Below are 18,575 nucleotides of genomic sequence, written 5' to 3'. Positions count from 1 at the left end.
ACACTGTTGCCACGGTAAACACAGCTTGCTGCTGCAGTCTCTGCCTCTCATTGTGTGTAAGTAAATGTGGCTTGAAGACTGGTACCAGTTTAAATGAGACAGACTAAGTGCTTAATCAGTGCAAAGAGCTTGCCATTAATCATATTTACAACTTTCATTGATTATCTTCAAGTGTTATGACTCCTCCTAACCCCTGATATGCCAGCAATACCAATTTGATAAAACGAAGTGTCCAAATGCCTCCGTAAAGCCAGAGCAGGAAGTTATCACTGTGATGAATGTGCGTTCTCTCCTGAGATGCACCTCCATTTACACCAGGCCCCAGACATTTTGATAAACTTGGTCCGACTGGTTTACCCTACTTGATTAAGAAACCTCCTGTTTACAGGCTAGGCTGATTAGCAGTGCGCTAATGAGAAGCGAGAACTGAAGCTTAATTGCACGTGCCGTACTCACTTCACATTTATCTAAGCCATTAATAATTCCCCTGCCAAATAAAAACACTGACAACTTCCCGCCACTGGAATTTATCAGAGTCGTAAAGTCCGGTTTCGGGGTGCCTCGAGGGGAGAGGCAAGCACTGCACGGCTTATGGTTTATATGTGCTGTTTACGTATTTTTCATGTCAAACAAATTGAGTTGCTGTTGACTAATCTGAAGGTAAACGCTGGCCTTAGCATGTGAGCTGTGGACCATAGAAAGCGGGGCACTTTTATTGGCCGTAATGGGCCATAATGTTCTTCCACCATGAGATTCTCTGTTTCTCCTTTTCTCCTCACTCTCTCTTTCTCTCTCTCTCCTCCTGTATTGTGGAGTGCAGAGCTCCCTGGTGTCACACAGAGGGTATAAGAGGTCAGAGGTCATTTGAAAAGGTTAGGAGTGCTGACAGGCCGTCATGCCATTGCCAGAGAGCCGGACTCTGTGAGGAGCAGGACTGTTCGGTGACACAAACTGAACGGGCCGTGCCCTTTCACGTTGCACGCTGGGAGTATGCTGTTCCACACATATGCTTAGGTACCAAGGGCTCATGGGCAAAAGCCCAGCAGATTCTGGTTCCCCCGCATACTTTACGCTGTGCGGTGCAAGGTTGCCACTTTTATTTGCATTTCTTTACAAGTGCCTGTTACATGTTGTGAAAACTTGGATTATAAAACTGTCAGCTATGCATGTGTTTGAGTGTGTGTGATAGTATGTTTGTGTTTCTGGATAAAAAAACATTGCTGATACACACTGCTACCAGTACACGTGTTTTTTTCTCTCTCTCTTTCTCTCTCTCTCTCTCTCTCTCTCTCTCTCTCTCTCTCTCTCTAATCAATCCCTTGCTCTGAATAGCATTACTGTGTAATCCTGACCTCTCTTAGGAGAAGGGCCTTTGTAATTAGGGGGCTGTGAATTCTCCGGCAGTGTGTCTCAGACACCCACCCCCTCTATACACGCACACATAAATACACACAAGTTCCCTGCTCCCACTGGCTTGGCTGCTAACAGCAGGAATGTGACACAGGGTTGACACAAGGTCCAGTGGGGTCATAGAGGGTCAGGAGGTCAGCAGGTCGCCGCCAGGCGGCGACAGGCGGAGCAGGGGGAGGGTCGTTTCTGTCAGCTCTGCTCACACACTGGGCCTTAATAGGCAGCCCCACCCTGGCCCTTACCAAGCCCAAACAGTCATCTAGCAAAGCTCACTCCAGAGCTAGTGTCAGGTTACGCATGAGTTTCCACGGTGACCTGCTCTCTCGTAGCAATGGGGGGAGGGTCAGTCACTTGGCGCTATATTCAAATGCGAAGGATGTGGAATACAGATGCACTTTGTGTGGAAAAGAATACTTCCCTTGCATGGAGCAAAGCTCTGTTCTTTTTTCCTTAAGATAAGAAAAGGCCTCTTTCTGGCCCATAATGCCCACTGCATGAGTAAGCGAAGCTGGAGGGCAACATGGCTATCCTAACAGAGAGAGAGAGCGAGAGAGAGCGAGCGAACGAGCGAGCGCAACCAAAAGAGTATGAGAGAGAGAGAGTTAGCATGTGTTGTAGCCCATCCTTGGTTGCAGAGTTTTTTGCATCTGTTATGATTCAGTCCTCCTTAGCTCTACTTCCTTGGCTTTGTTTTAATGTTTTTGAGGAGTGTCGGGCGTAAAGTTATTGGGGGTTACTGGGGTTGTGGGGTGCTTGGGTTGGGTATCAAGGCTAGATGGTTGCATCTATGCTGAGGGCGGTGGCAGGTCGATAGAGGTTAGTGTCTATCGATCCAGCCCTGCAGCTCAGGGCAGCCAACAGACTCCCATAGGACTGCCCCCCCCCCCCCCCCCCCCCCCCCATATTGCTCTCTCTGTCTCGTTATCTCTCCTCACCATCTCTCTCTATTACTCTTCTCTCGTTTCCATTCTAGTTTTTGCTGAAACTCTTTCGTTCATGTCTCTGTTCTCCACTTTCTGTGCCTTTTCTGCTTTTTGTACATGACAGTGTGGGAAAAGAACTGTGTTTCGTGTCTGTCAGACAGAGAGCTGATGCTTGGGTTTGAGTGTCTGTGAGCGCGCGTGTGTGTGTGTGTGTCTTTGTGTGTGTACAAGCTGTTTTTAAATTAACAGTGAAAAAATTGGAAATGATATATTACAGTGTTAATTCTTCATTTCCTAATTTTAAGCCAAAGTGTAGTTTAGAAATAGTGTCAGCTATCATTACAATTATTTTTCACTGCAATCATTTGCCTCTGTCAACACATGCACTGTCTAAATTCTACAGAAAGAAGTTTGTTGTGTGCAAAAGAAAGCTTCCCTACTGAGCTTTTTGGATTGTGTTCCATGGTCTACCTCCCCTTTCCCCCACCCATCCACCCATCTGTCCTGGCTGTGGATCTCTCTCTGCAGGCAGCCCCCACCCTCCTATCAACCCCCGTTCTGGGGCCTGGCGGAGGTTCTCTGTAACGGGGCCACTGCATGGGGGGTTCCGGGTGCCAAGGACACTGATGCCTTCTGACAGCCCCGGCCAGAGTAAAGGGCAGGCAGCCAGCGCTGAGGCAGCTGAGCGGAAGAAAGAGGCGCGACATAGCCGACGCTGTGCTCTGTGGGCTTCTGCGCGCGGCCGACAGCGAGCTAGCACTGCCTAGGCCTCGCATTCACACTGAGGGGGGCCTGTGTGCATCTGTGGATCTTCATGCATGCACACACTTCCTGTTTTCAAAGTCCCCTGAGGTCTTGTATAGCACCCAGCCAACGCTGTGTTCCCAATGCCTCTTCCTGCCCTTACACATAGCCCAAAATCTTCCACTGTTAGGCTGCTGAGTGGAGTGTTTAAGAGAACATTTCATGTTCCCTGGGGTAGAAGACAGATAGGCCTCTCACATGGGGCGCTTCCACAGTTTGTCTGCTTTGTCACCATGCGAGCCGTCACTGAGACACGGGGGCACGGCATTCACCAACCACACGCCACTATAGCCTCTGACACTTGGCTGCCAATCATTCCAGCATGACTGACAGGTAGGGTGACAGGTGCCCCGCCCCTCTGAGCAGTGACTAAGGCGAGCCTGTGGCGGCTTTGAAGTGGCTGTCTGCAGCTCGGGGGGGGAAAACGCTGACACTCACACACAGCAAAACAAGAGCACAGCCATGGGCCGCATGGCATGTATATAAGCTCAGCCCAATTTCACTTTAATAGGTCTGCTTGATGGCTGGCAGACACACACACACACACAAATTCACTCTCAGTAGCCCTCCTGAAGGCCACTGAATTGTGCTTCTTTGTATGGGAAGAGATGCATTGATATGGTAATAAGAGAGAGAGGCTTGTATTAATGTAATGCTGGAATCCACAGCCTTAAAACCATTGGTGCTAAATGGAAAAGAGTGAGAAGAAAATAGGCAAAGAGAAAAACAAGAGGGGGAAAGAACAAACAAAATGATGAGTGGGAGGTGCCTTAACCAGCACTTCGCTCAGATATTTCACAGTTTGCCGTCAGATCCCTGTTTTCCAAGCATGCGGTAAGGAAAGGGGCCTCTGCCCTTCCATTCTTCAAAGGCAGTAGAGAGGGTTATTAGAACGCTACCAAGAGGGAAGGCAAGCCCTCCACTCCCCTCTGATCTCTCCTTTTCATCCCTCTCTCGGCACTCCTCATGAATTCTCTCTGTTGTGATGGACAGGTCATCAGGGGTGGGGCCAGGCCTCCTGGCTGCGCATGAAGAGTTGCCTGGAGGCGGGGACAAGCATAGGAAGAGGAAAAAGATGACCAGTGGCACCTACCACCAGCTCAGCGGCACCCAGGTGGGGTTCACCGATGTTCGCTACAGAGCCAGTGGCTCTCGTGAACACTCACAGTCTTGTCAGTGATTTTGAATGGGAAAAGTACATGGCTATGACGTCATATATATATATATATGAATATATAAACACATTATGAGGATTAATGAGAGGAGGTTCCCTCATAAGTAGCTCCGACAGACATATTTTGCATTTGGCTCCCAAATTTCAGTTCTTGTCTCTCTCCCCAACCCTTTTCTTCTTCTTCTTCTTTTCTTGTTTTTGAAATGAAGGCTCCCTGTCGGCAGAGAGGCAGGCCAAGACTGCTGAGCTCCAAGATGGCTCAGCTTAAGCAGAAGGCCAAAGCCAAGCGTGGTTCCAGGCTGGAGAGCATGCTCCATCGCAGAGAGGGGCCTGCTTCTGCCGCCTCCGCAGAGCACGTCCACAGCAGCAAGACTGGGGCCCACAGTGACACAGGTATACTCCCAGCATTCTGCCCCAAACCGTCTGCCCAAAGGCACCCTGCTATTGTCCCAGCTGAAAACAAAACCATTAAAAAAAATGTACACAAAAGTGACATGTTACTATAAGGGGTTTTAATTATCATGTTGTCATCCTTTTAAAGAACTGAGTGGCACTGCTGGATACACTTTCTACTGATATGATTGGTCTTTCAAAACAATCGTTGCTCAAATCAAAATGTCGGCGTTATTCCATCAAATAACGTTCAAATAATGCTCTATCAAATGTTCTCCCATTGAAGGGGTTTAGGAGGGTCTTTAACTGTAACTGATAGGCTAGTCAGGGTTTGTCAAGAGCTTTTCCACTGTCCTGCCTGACAGGGAGCAGCGAGACAGGAGCCCGTCACAGTTTAGATGGACGGAGGATAGTGATGCGGAGAGGACAGAGGGCAAAGGTCAGCCTGGGCCATGCCTCCTCTCACCTGCAGACACGAGCACAGCATCTGCTGTCCAGCTCGGCCTTGGCCGGCAGCAAGCAGGAGGACAGGGGGAAGGACATGTCTCCCTTGGACAGCGAGGTGTCTGAGCCGGGTGAGTTATGGCCCGTCTGCAGATGGAATGAGATGTATCCTACCATGTCGACCAGCAGACCCCGCGACATGCCCACTCGTCTGTCACACCGTTAAAAATATTAACGGCTTCTCCGCAGGCATGTCTCCCTAAAACCTGAGCTGCAACATGAGATGACATCGTGCCGCTTTTAGAATGTCACACCCAGAGGAAAAAACGAGACAGACAAAACCTCCAACCTGCTCCACTGCTCCACATATTTGAATCAGCACTTAGGAGAAATAATGAGTGCATGAGTGAACAAAGTGAGAATGAAGCCAAAGCAATCATGAATGTTAATGTGAGCTAAGCCTGCGGTTTAGCCAAACTTTATTGTGGGCGCTCTGTTAATTACCCTGTAAGTTATCCTTTTCACATTTCACAGGCATGTGAGAGTGTTGAGAGTGGCCCATAAGTGACAAGTGTGTTGGCACTGTGTTGACACTCGACACTGTTGCCACTGTGCCATCTCTTCTCTATCAGAGTCAAGTTGTCTACAGTGGGTAACTGCCAAGAGAGATCTGTGACTCTTGAGCGTGGGGACCTAAGTGTTTGTGAGGGTGTGTAGGTGATCGCAGAGATAGGCAGGAAGTTGCAGGTGGTCAGCAAGAGCTTCATGGTCAAACCTGCCATTGACATGGCCTCAGTGAGCACCACAGTTCTTCTAAATGTTGACAACTGCTCCCATAATATGAACTTTGCTAAGTATTGAACAAATTGTACAGTGAGAAGAGTTATCACAGTACTGTTACAGTAATTGCCTCTGATGCCCTCAGAGTATTGAAGCCCAGTCAGGTTGTCAATCTGTTAAATCGATCCGCCATCCCACAGAGGAGGAAGACGATGGCATCTATGACAGCGAAGACGTACCAGAGGACATCAGGAATCTGTCTTCTAAAGAGCAGCTGTCTGGTCCCCCCTCCTCCACTGCTGAGCTGGAGGCCACTCAGAAAGCCAAGACCAAGAAGGAGATACTTGGACATGGTGAGTAGTACACACTCTCAGACCAAAGCAAGTGAAATGCTAAGACCAAACCATAACTCTACTCCCTCTTTAGACTCCGTGAATATGGCACTTGTCAAGGGAGATGTGAAAGACAGGAAAAAGGCTGCCTGTAAGCCAAAGGTGGTCAGTGCACACAGGACTCATCACCAGGCAGAGAAAACACCAAGTGGTCTCAGGTGGAGAGGAGGCTCACGAGACAACACAAGCTTTGGCCTTAATAGTGTACTTAAATCCATGCCCAATCCACTGGAAAAGACTACTAGGAAAGGTGCCATCATCCTTGGAAAGGTCAGTAGAATGTTATTCTCATATTCACAGGGTTTTTCTAATCAGAACTGAAGCCACATAACTTTCTATTCAACCAGTGTTGGTTCATTTCTTATGCTCATTTCAGAGGAGAAGCTGTTGGCTCAACGCTGTGCCGTCTCAAAACACCAGTGTTAAAAACAAACAGGTGAGATCCTCTGACTACCCATATATTTTAGTCCCATTATCATCAGACTTAGAAGAGATGCTGGCCTACAGCAAAAGACCAGACAGAAATCGTCATTGGCCAGTTACCATGATGGCCTGGGTCTCACTGACTTGTGGCACCCATAAAAAACCTCATCGTACAGAGAGGGTTTATGCAACCTCACATTGGAGTGAACCATCACAGGCTCTCATAAATCTGCCCACAATAAAGATAACACAGGATCCACCTGCTAATTCGCCGGCTGAATCATGCATTGTCGAAATAAAACAGTCAATAGGTTTGAAAAGATTTACACTAGAGGCGTCAAGGCTGTCGCCCTCAGCCTCTATGAGGTCACTATCAAGGTTCTGCAAGAGGACTGTGACTGCCTAATCACAGGGCTCGTTGTGGGCGAACCGTGGCTCGGTAGGGGTCCTGAACCCCCTGAGAAAATGGATAAAGAACGAAGTCATAAGCCTGCACATACAGCATTCATAACCTGTGCCTTGCCTTAGAGACTCAGTAGTAAAATAGAAAAGTAGACGTCTTCTGCAGTGGTGAAGCCATCACTATAATTTATAGTGTCACTATAATATATGGTGCACTCTTGAGCAATGCTACGAGCCAAAACTATACACAAGAATAAACCTGCTCAGGGTGTCTGGAATGGAGCAATAACAGAGTTGTGTATGAATAAGTATGAAATTGAAATGAAAAGTCACAAATTGTAGCCTGTAGCAGAATTAAAGGTGTGTGAATGTGAATGGTTGAATGGGAGTGCATGCATGCCTGCACATGTCCTTGTATGAACGTGTGGAGTGGGATCGAGGAGGCCCACTCTGGGGCTGGCTCATACTCCGGTTTGCTCCTGCGTCAGCAGGCCAAAGGGCGAGCCGTGAGCCGCCTGCTGCAGAGCTTTGCGGCAGATGAGGGATTCCGCATAGATGACGACAGCAGCTTCTCCGAAGGAGAGGAAGAGGAAGAGGAGGAGGAAGAGGAAGATCAGCAGAACAGGAATCCAGTGGCAGGTGAGCATGCTCAAATACATCTTAAGTCTGATCTTGAATACATTCAAATGGACTTTGATCCCAAATGAGACACACATACTGAATGAAATCATTTTGGATAGGTTTTCACTTTAATTGAACAGATCAACATATTTCTAAGGTTTCATGTATTAGAGGCACATACAAAAAAAAAAATACACAATCAAAAGGAAATACAGTGGTTATTGCGGCATTCCTCACACTACATTATCACATTAAGTGGTTTGAGTCTTAAGGGTTTATTCTTCTGTGCTGTGTCCAGCCCTGCCTAACTGTGTCCTGACCAGAGAGGCTCTGCGGGATGGGCTAAAAGTGCTGATCTCAAAGGAGGATGAGCTGCTGTATGCTGCCTATGTGCGCACCCTGGACCTGCCTGACATGTAAGGCTCTTTGCTCTACAGCAAATACACACTGGAAAAACAACAGAAAAGCAGTGCGAAAAGGAAATCGAAAACTGTAATTACTCTTACTGTCGTTTCCTTCCTCTGATTCTCTGTACTGCAGTTACAGCATTGTGATTGAAGGAGAGAGGGGAAACAGACCAAGGATCTACTCTTTGGAGCAGCTGCTTCAGGAAGCAGTGAGGCTCTTATAAAGCATTCTCTAGAGGACCTGTGCTGTCCCGCTGTCCCGAACCCTGCGACATGGGCTGTCCTTCTCATACACAGCACACGGCCCTGAGCCGCGGGTGACCTCTGAGGCAACCTCATGCTCACAGACCCACGTGCTTACCTTGCCTCTTCTAAAGCAGCTTGAAGCAGAACATATGTGTGTGTGTGTGTGTGTGTGTGTGTGTGTGTGTGTGTGTGTGTGTGTGTGTATGTATGTGCATGTGTGCATGCGCACATATGCTAAGACATTTACTTGGCTGCTAACTGTTTAAATTGTCATGATTGGTCTATGTGGGGCTCAAATCTGACTTAAGACGTGCAGTGCATTTTACATATGTGCATTTTATTGCTAATTTTTTATCTCATTGAGCACAAATTCATCAACAGAGAAACATTCCAACATCTGGTTATAATAGAAAAGGAGGTGTGTGTGTGTGTGTGTGTGTGTGTGTGTGTGTGTGTGTGTGTGTGTGTGTGTGTGTGTGTGTGTGTGTGTTCCCTTGTAAAGAGTCCCAGTATTCTGCTAGGAGAGGCCAGTTCAACACACACTTGAGTGTGTTGCGATGTTGCTCCAGGTTAGAACTTTACTCTTAATTCAGACCAGCAGTTCACTGTAACCAGCATCCATTACTGCAAATGACTGTTCCTGGTTAGGTCTGCTGTACCCCTCAGGTGAATTTACAGTGAAGTTTACTTTATTGTTTTATTATTTATCTATTTATTTATGAACATATTTGAGGCTGAACTGTGGGTTACAGTTACATGCATAGTTTATCTAAGCCGATGGGGAGAGAGGGGCTGATTATATGCTGTAAACCAACAAGCGCCTTGTTGGCACGCATTCATTTGAATGCATTATACGTGTTGCATCTTTCAGTCATCTCTCTGTCTCTGTTTCATGATGGGGGAAAAAAGAGACTGTCTCTCTGCCTGAGCAAGCTTTTGACATGAGGGACTGCCTATCAGCAGCCCAGCTCCGCAGCTCCCTGCTTGTCTCGGTGACACATTAGAGAGATAGAATTGGATTATGAAGCGCAATACTCAAATTCAGCACTATGCACAGTGAAATATCTAAAGATATCACTTCATGATACAATCCTCATACCACTACACTACATGGCTATTAAAAAAAAACAACAATTCCCTGTGTAGGTGAGGGCTGTCTGTTTTTGTCGCTGTGTGTTATGTATGTGTGTATTTATTGTAGAGATACACAGAGAGCAAGTGGTATTTGCATGGTGAGTGCTTTGATGCATTCTTTACCAATCTTCCCCTGCAGCTCAGCCTGCCTGGGAGCCTGGCATTGTTCTCACCAGCAACCTGATCAGTCTGGTTTGCCTGTTTGTGTGTGTGTGTGTGTGTGTGTGTGTGTGTGTGTGTGTGTGTGTGTGTGTGTGTGTGTGAGTGTGTCTGTGTTTGTGTATTTCAGTCAGTGCATCAGCATTGTTGGCAGTTGTTTGTAATTAAAGAGGGACGACAGTGAGACTTACACATCTAAACACACTCAAAATTATTTATTTAATTAACTCCTTCAGACTATACCTTTGACGTTGTCAATTTCCCCTTCTGGGTTCTCACCTGAGAAATAACTATCAGAAAAAAATCAAGCGAATGCACTAGTGAAAACAAATATAAATCACTAAAACCAGCCCTTCAGTCACTAGTTAGCTGCTAGCAAATAAACATTAGTCCCCATATTCACTGATATCTCTTCATTCCCTTGATGCCCTTCAGTTTCTTATCACCCATTTGCCTCCAACACTGCTACCTGCAGATCTGGGCCAAGGGCTAAATCCCCTGCCTGCCTGCTCTGTCAAAGGGCCCTCACCAGAGAAACCCAGTTTGAGCCATGCCTGAGAGAGCTCTCAGTGCACCCTCTGTGCTAGAACAGGCTGTATAGTAGGAGGGAAGCTGGCAGCTTCACAATAAAGTAATCGATTTAGCCTCTTTTCCCCCCATCTTTTATTTCATTGTTCCCAAGCAGACGCCTATTCACTGATGCCGATTTCCTGTCTTTTGATACTGAGTTCAGACTGAAAAAGTGTCCAGTGGAACAAAATCACAAAACAAGCTCTTGGGAGGTAGGGTTGCCCATGGGTGGCCTCAAAAGGGCGGGTGAACTATAGTCTGTGTGAGCTTGTGTGTTGGATTTCTGTGTCATGGTATAAAGTCAACTGTTTGGTTTTTGTTTGCATCCTTTCAGCCTCTTATCAGCCTGTCTTTAACCCACCCTTCACTCACTGACGGAGTTTTAACATTGCAGTCACCTTCAATGAGGTTTTGTATGAGCCGTGTTGTTGCATCTTTGTGTCAGGTTTTGGATGTGCGACTGGAGACAGTGGAAGGTCTTACTGATGGAACAAGAGTGTGTGCATACTGGAGTGAACGCTCGCGGTGTCTATATCCTGGCTATGTGCACAGAGGTAAATAAAAATCATGTAAATGTAAAAAAATGTAACTGTAAATCACCCATAAACACACACGCATACACACATTTCCCAGACTTTATTTTCTGCTGTCTCTGATGCTCTTAGCCTCTGAGTGGAAAATGGCTGATATCTTGCACAGGTGGTCCTGGGGAGGAGCAGAAGGAAGGTTCCGTCATGGTGGAGTTTGATGATGGAGATCGGGGTTGGATTTCCCTGCCCAACATTCGCCTTCTTCCACCTGGTTATCAAATATACTGTACGTCTGCGATTCCTGATTCTCTGACTTCATTGTGCAAATGAGAATAACCGAATTTATGTTGATCATCAGGAAGACTCTTTGGATGAACATATGTCATGAGACATGTTGTGTAATCTACGGACTGCAGGTGCAGAGCCATCGCCAGCCCTCCTGGCCTCTCCAACTCGCCGGAGGCAGAAGAGTTCCACTCAGCAGAAGAGCACTCAACACACGGATGTGTCTTTAGAGTGGCATGGCAACACAGACCCAGGGAACACTATCATTAAAGCGAAGCCAGGTAGGTGACCACAAGTTGACTTCTGGCACTCAGAGTACTACAGTACTGAGGTTCTTGCAGTCTGAGATAATCCACAACTAGAATTTGGAGTTTTAACAGCCAGTAATTGTCTAAATCATTGTTATTAATCTTTCTGTAAAGATAATGATAATGGTACTTTGCCTGTGTTTTTCACATAGTCACTGTTTACAAAACCTGAATCACTTGATGTGTGGTTAACAAGAGGAACTAGGTGTGACCTACTGAGCAAATAACTATGTGAATAGGATGGAGGAAGTGCCTGAAGGCTAGGTTATAACTCAAACTGTAGAGTTCATAGAAATGCCTTAGGGCTAACTGAAGGGTGAAATCTGCCATTCCAGCTACTTGTACTCAGCAGATTGTATCTGAGAAAGCACAACAATAGAATGGAATCAAATTTACCTTGGTTTAAAGTTCTCAGACATATTGATTTCAAATAGTTCCATTAGGTCTCTGTAGAAGAACTTTGTGAATTGAATGTAACAAATGCAAATAGGGTATAGCATGGTTAAGGAGGGGGGTTTTCATATGTTTGTTGTTCATTTGCTTTTCTTTTCTGTCTTTTACAGGTAGACCCAAATCAGACCCAAAGAGCTGTGTGTCTGAGAATGTTACTGGGAGTACCTACTCTTTGCTTACCTGGCCAGCTGTTGCCATGTCCAAAAAGAGACCTTCTCTGGATTTGTTCCATTTCAACGGGCTGTCCAGGAAAACTCTGAAAGAGAAGGAGACAGACATGTTTCCCTTGCTTGGATCCACAATGGCCACACCAGCTAAAGGAATCTTTAGCACTTCTTTTGAGGTTGATTCTTTTAGCAGCATTGCTAATGGTTATACATCCTTTGGTAACCAGCAACCATCATCTGGCTTACCACTTGGTCACAAGAGCATCCCAAATGTTAGGGGAAGAAGAACAGGAGATAGGAAAGAGTATCTGGTCAAATTGGACCATGAAGGAGTTACATCCCCAAAGACAAAGAATGGAAAAGCACTCATGCTTCTTGGAAATGCGGAATTTGATTCTAGAGTGGGGAGAATGGAAAAGGGCTCTGGGAACAAGGGCATGGGAGAACAGACCACTCAAATGGATTACTCTCAGCCAATGTTATTGGTAAAGGATACCAAGAGGAGTGGCAGCCACCTTCTTAAGGGTTCATCAGATGTGCGGAAGCACTCTCACGGTCTAGGGCTTGGCCAGTATGCAGACTATGGGTTGAACTGCCACAGTGATTGCCTCAGCTCCTACTCAGATATGGATGAAGATGAAGAGGAGGAAGAAGATGCTAGAAGAGCAGCAATGCGCAATACTGGACGCTTCCTCTCTCGCCTGGCCAACTCCTCGTCCTCCTCAGGTTCATCAAGCTCATCAAGTTCAGGCTCGTTGTCCAGTTCTAGCATTTGCTCCTCAGACAATGACTCCTCCTACAGCTCAGATGAAGAAGAGGCATCTCAGCTTCTGTTGCAGGGTTGCCTCTCCTCTCGTCATGCAGTGCTCCAACAGCAGCAGCACCCTGAGCCGCTGTCTGCCCTGACACAGCATGCTTTTAGTGCCAAAACCATGGCAGTCACCAACCAAAAGGCCACGTCCAGCAATGGCACCAGCAAGCATCAAAGGAGGAAGGAGATTCCCAGCAGCTCCCTGACTACAGTGCAATCTAGATCCTCCAAGGTTTTTCCCAAAAAGCAAAAGATGTCCCCTTCGGACAGTCCACCTAATTCATCTTCATTCCTACCAGCTCATCAGCTATGGAGGTGGTCTGGGAACCCCACTCAGGTAAGTCTCTTAATTGTAATACAGTTTACTTCTGTGATGCAGTGGAGTGCAGAGGCATTTCTGAGTTGAGGTATTTGTAAAATTAATGAAACTTTTCAATTATTTTTTTTTATAAGTATCCTGGGACAAAGGTATCTGCTAAATGCTATAACTGTAAATGCAGTAAAGGTAAGCCCTGTTGTATGTCTTTGTCACCAGAGACGAGGTCTTAAGGGAAAAGCAAGGAAACTCTTCTACAAAGCGATTGTCCGTGGTAAAGAAACAGTCAGAGTGGGCGACTGTGCAGTATTTTTGTCTTCTGGCCGACCCCACCTCCCCTACATTGGCCGCATTGAGAGCCTCTGGGAATCTTGGGCAAGCAATATGGTTGTAAAAGTGAAGTGGTTCTACCACCCCGAAGAGACTAAACTAGGCAAAAGACACCAGGATGGCAAGGTACAGTCCAAACTGCATTTTCTTCATGAGGTTAATTAATTTCTCCTCCTTTTTGAGGTTTATTCATTTTTTAATGAACTAATTCTTCTCAACTTTTGTACCAGTAATTTGATGTGTGTTTTACTTCCTCCTTTGCTCTTGTAGCATGCACTGTACCAGTCTTGCCACGAGGATGAGAATGATGTCCAGACCATCTCCCATAAGTGCCAGGTAGTCAGCCGTGCTGAATATGAGCGTCTCAGTCGCACAAGGAAACCTAACAGCAGCAGCCAGGACCTGTACTACCTGGCTGGAACATATGACCCCACTAGTGGCCAGCTGGTCACAGCTGAAGGTGTATCAATCATTTGCTAGCATTCTGTCATATGGATGTACTACTGAAGAATCTTGCCTCCTTGAAGGAGGGTCCTGAAAGGGCTGACAATCGATTTTTACTGTGCTTGGAATGGTCTCAGATCAAGCCCCATAATAAGACTCTAAACTAGCACTCGATGGAATGGGAGCTAGAGGTGCTGTTGCTTGTGGTGGCAGCACCTCACCCACCTCAACTCTTATAGTCAGTACTTGGTAGAGTGATAGAGTCTTTAATGGGTCACAACTCGGGGTGACACCCCCCCAAAGACTCAACAACCAAGCAATGATGTTTTAGTTCTCAATGAATATGATGAGGCACTGGACGTAAGGAGGATATTTATGATGACCGTCTTGAGACAGATGTGAAACAGATTTATTCTTATGGAATCCCTGAACTGAGCTGTGTTAACAATACACTGGTCACCAGGATTTCTGTATCCCAGCTGGACCAAATCTGTGGCATGGTGTGTGTGTGTGTGTGTGTGTGTGTGTGTGTGTGTGTGTGTGTGTGTGTGTGTGTGTGTGTGTGTGTGTGTGTGTGTGAGAGAGAGAGAGAGAGAGAGAGAAATAGTAAGTTTGAGTGTGTGTGTTTACAGTGCTCAGCCACAGAAAGATGGAACTGGGTGTCCCCCTGGAGACTTGAGATCTTCATGGAACTTCAGTTTAAGAGTGCCCCTGTCTTAGTTGTACAGTCCACTCTAATGACGCCTTCTGGGCATCCAGGGATTTTCCAGGGATTTTTTTTATGCCCAGAAAACTAAACATGAAAATAATTTAAAGTTAAAATTTCTTAAAAGATTTTTTTCTTTAAATGTTTTTTTTTCTAATCAAGCCATACACTTCAGTACCTCTTGCTTACTGTATCTTCTTATTCAGGTGTATAGTTGTAAAATTGTTTTATTTGATGTGTGTAAATATATAAATATATATATATATAAATAAATAAATAGATAAATATATATATAAATATATATATAAATATATATATATATATATATATATATATATATATATATATATATATATATATATATATATAAATAAAGGTATCAACTGTAAATATAATATAAATGAAGAGAGAACTCTATTCCTCTTTATTGCTTTTGTGTTATTTTTTTAACTAAAGAATTCTTAAGTTTGGTTGGGATTTTTTGCTTTATGAAGATGCGTGATCCAAGAGACACCATCCCTGCACTGTACATGACCGATTCTATGGGAACAAGGTCATGAGAAGTTGTACTGCAAAGGTGGGACTGAACAGTCCACTATGCTTTTGAGTGTCTAATGGAGAACAGGCTATCTGTGTCCACCTAATATTTTTCCACACTTATTTTTGCTTTTTATTTAGCCTTGTCTCAGAATCCATGTGTGTACTGCATTGTCTACTGTGTGGGGTGTGTGTAGAACAAAAGCCCATGTGGCTCCTGGTATCCTGGTACTCAAGACATACAAGACAATGTATTACCAATATATCCTTATATCAGTCCATACAGTGTGTGGCTAAAGAGTTGTTGTCCAAGTAGATAGGTAGCTAGTTTAAGAAATCTGGTCTCCCAAACAAACCAAAGCACCTCGTTTTTTTTGTTTTGTTTGTGTTTTGTTTTTTTTATACTGATTCCAGTAAAATGAATGAAGTCTGTGTAAATAGATTATAAGGCATGGGAGCCCTGCAATTTTATTGGCTGATGTACTTTACATAATTGACAATGTTCATACTTGCTAATGTGCAGTTACCATTTCAGTTGCTTTAATATGGCTGAAGCAACTTTGTTTTAACAATGATTCTGAATTTCTGCAATGTTTTAGCAATGTTGTTACCAATGCTTTTAGAGTTGGTAACGGCAGTGCTGAGGTGAGGCTGGGTGATGCAGCACACTAACAGGCACTTCAGACACTTGAAGGCTCCTGAAGGCCCGTGTCACATGATCATGAAGGACAATCAGAACCTGTGTGAGAGGGTGTGGTTTAAAATGGATCAAATCTCAATGTTGCCTCTCGTCACTTTTTATTCCTGCTTTGCCAAAAACCTTTTTTCTTTTCTCCATTGTCTTTGTCGTACATTTTCTGTTGGATATGCAAGCCTGTAAAGACTGTTCAGATTTGTGGAAAATGACAGAAATGCCTTTCAGTTCTTAAGAATTTTAAAATTTTTAACGACATTGTCGCTGTTACACTGCAGAAGCAAAAGCTTTAAAAAAAGATGTGAAAGTCCATGTAATGTCACTTTTGGGTCTATAAACAGAATATGTTATTTTCATAAATAAACACTGGATTCAATACTGAATATTGTGACACTGGCATCTGCAGTGTGCCAGAAAGTAGTTCAAGCCTCATAAAAACATGGAATCATTATAAACCCTGACTATAAGACCCACTGAGAATTAATTCTTTTGGGGTAATGTACTTTTGGACATTGTGGGGAATATAACTCTAAGATATTTGCATTAGTTATTTATCTTAATTTTATTGCATTTGTGTTGCATTTCATTAAAAAAACATCAAAACTATAATACCGTGCAGTGTTTTGTTTAGAAGTGATAGATGCTCTGTTTCCTCAGGTAAAATGTATTGTTCTTTTTATCTTTATATGTACCTATTCATCCCTCATTAACAGAAGAGGAATAATGTTTCCGAAGAGCAGCATGTATGTAGGTGAGGTATGCAGGCAAGGCTTCTTAAATGTCACCAACAATGCCCTGAGTAGTGATGTGACAACCTCATGTGGTTCGTGCTGAATCTCAGCTGTTTCTTCACATTTCTCAGACAGCTGGCCAGCTAAGGCCACGAGGACAAGCAGGTCAGACTCTCTGTCTGTGTGCATGGGTTTATATGTGTGTGTGTCTGTGTGCATGGGTTTATATGTGTGTGTGTCTGTGTTTGAGAAAGAAGGAAGAAAGACAGGGAGAGGAGGGGGGATATGGATGGGGGGGGGGGGGGGGGGTGGAGAGCAAGACAAATACAAAAGCTGGAGCCAGCAGTGTATGAGAGTTTGCCTTCAGGCACTCCAGGTGGCACAAATGTTTGAATTTTAGAACGGAATAGACCCATTAAGGTTGTAATGTAATCACATCATATTCTCCCACCCACTGCAAGAGTACAGGGGAGCAGGGGGATTGTATGTGTAGAGGAAAGTTGATACACTCCCCACAGAGAGGTGAGTGCCACCAACAATGTGAAGTGATTATAACATTTAGTTAAATATATCCTGCATGAGATTTACACCCATTATTTCTAATCTGGAGAGGTAGGCTTTTTGAATTACATTAGCCCTGCTTAAGCACGGTTTTTAAGAATTCTTTTTTTTAATTTTGTCTACCTGTGTATTGTAGATTTATTTTGCCCTCACTTGTGTTCCAGCAGGATATCAGGCTGTTTAAATCTTAGGTGTCACTAGAAAAACAGCTTTTCAGCAAGCAAAAGAGTATAAAGGTTGGACTTCTCTAGCGTTATAACTTTTTTAAAAGCAAACAAAATTTTCATAATGTGCTAAATCCATTTTTTTTTTACCTTCTTAAGCTTTTACATCCAACAATAAATCATGCCCCAATCATAGACGTTGACACTTTTGAAGACCAGTACACAAACATTTCAAGTCAGTCTTGTGAGAAACAGTAGTGAAGATAAAAGTCAAATGAAGGTCCACCAAAACTCCGTATTTGCAAGTTTCTATTTGCTTATCTAGAGCATTAGAGATAAATTCCTCCCCTAGAGACTCAGATAACCCAGATGAGGATAGCAAGGCCAGGAGAGCCATACAGGGTCATTGAATGGCCCTTCTTCTCCACTTCAGGCTGACACTGGCTCTGGAAGGTAAAGCTGAAGACCAATAGCTAATCAGCTCACATCAGTGAAAGAGCACTCACTAAAGGTGTGATGATGCTGCAATAGGACCGTGTGTGTATGTGTGTGTGTGTGTGTGTGTGTGTGTGTGTGTGTGTGTGTGTGTGTGTGTGTGTGTGTGTGTGTGCAGGCATGTGAGAGATGAAATGTTAGAGTGCTCGATGCCTGGCCATGTCAGTGTGCATCTTGTTTTTGTGTTCACGTGTGGATGTGACATTTTCTTATGTGTCTACTTTAGAGAATGGATTTCAAGGGCTAATTTACAGACTCTAATCTTCAATGATTCTAATCTTCAAGTGGTGATTTTCCACTTTTCTGTATTGATTCAAGAAATTATTTAGGTCCTATTTTGGATATATATTATTTGTGCTGGGTTTTTATTTATTTATTTGTTTGTTTGTTTGTTTGTTGCACGTTTGTGTGAGCATGTGTGAGCTCTCCCCTATTATAAATGAATAACCTGCCTAACCCCACTGCTCTTTCTCCCTGTACTGGAGCTGAGATCTGGCCATGACACCGCCATGGTGTGCTGTTGTCTGAGAAGGAAAATAGCTTCAGCTCATACAGCGTACCCTCACCATGACCTTGTCTGGCCTTCCTGGCGAGTGACTCTCTGGGGCCGGGGGAGTGGCAGAAGGGGGTAGCGGGTGGGGGTCCTGAAGAGCGCACTGATGGTGAGGTAAGGGTGCATACCTCTCTGATGGAGGTATTGGTTTAAGGGGCCTGATAGCCCATTCATCATATGCTTATAAGCAGCTGAGAGTCCCCAAACG

The 18,575-nt window shown here is 44.7% G+C and overlaps 1 protein-coding gene across 5 annotated transcripts in view; it reads left to right on the top strand.

Annotated features, from left to right (window-relative positions):
- The window catches only part of bahcc1b (BAH domain and coiled-coil containing 1b), a 93,112-nt gene extending 78,627 nt beyond the window's left edge, over positions 1-14,485 (top strand). For 4 of the 5 annotated variants that reach the window (XM_035533811.1, XM_035533810.1, XM_035533809.1 and 1 more), the window contains 15 exons: positions 4,131-4,251; positions 4,521-4,704; positions 5,070-5,279; positions 6,129-6,281; positions 6,355-6,590; positions 6,697-6,756; positions 7,634-7,784; positions 8,065-8,182; positions 8,307-8,382; positions 10,728-10,836; positions 10,982-11,098; positions 11,229-11,378; positions 11,969-13,173; positions 13,372-13,608; positions 13,753-14,485. In XM_035533811.1, coding sequence (XP_035389704.1) covers positions 4,131-4,251; positions 4,521-4,704; positions 5,070-5,279; positions 6,129-6,281; positions 6,355-6,590; positions 6,697-6,756; positions 7,634-7,784; positions 8,065-8,182; positions 8,307-8,382; positions 10,728-10,836; positions 10,982-11,098; positions 11,229-11,378; positions 11,969-13,173; positions 13,372-13,608; positions 13,753-13,962 — 3,337 coding nt within the window. In that variant the 3' untranslated portion in view covers positions 13,963-14,485. The remainder of the gene's footprint in view (positions 1-4,130; positions 4,252-4,520; positions 4,705-5,069; positions 5,280-6,128; positions 6,282-6,354; positions 6,591-6,696; positions 6,757-7,633; positions 7,785-8,064; positions 8,183-8,306; positions 8,383-10,727; positions 10,837-10,981; positions 11,099-11,228; positions 11,379-11,968; positions 13,174-13,371; positions 13,609-13,752) is intronic. The other variant, XM_035533812.1, reaches the window with a different exon arrangement.
- The last annotated feature ends 4,090 nt before the right edge of the window (positions 14,486-18,575 follow it).

Source organism: Electrophorus electricus, chromosome 14, assembly GCF_013358815.1.
Source record: "Electrophorus electricus isolate fEleEle1 chromosome 14, fEleEle1.pri, whole genome shotgun sequence".
Classification (NCBI taxonomy): Eukaryota; Metazoa; Chordata; class Actinopteri; order Gymnotiformes; family Gymnotidae; genus Electrophorus; species Electrophorus electricus.
Note: the sequence above shows the minus strand (reverse complement) of the source record. Positions and strands in the feature narration are given on the sequence as shown.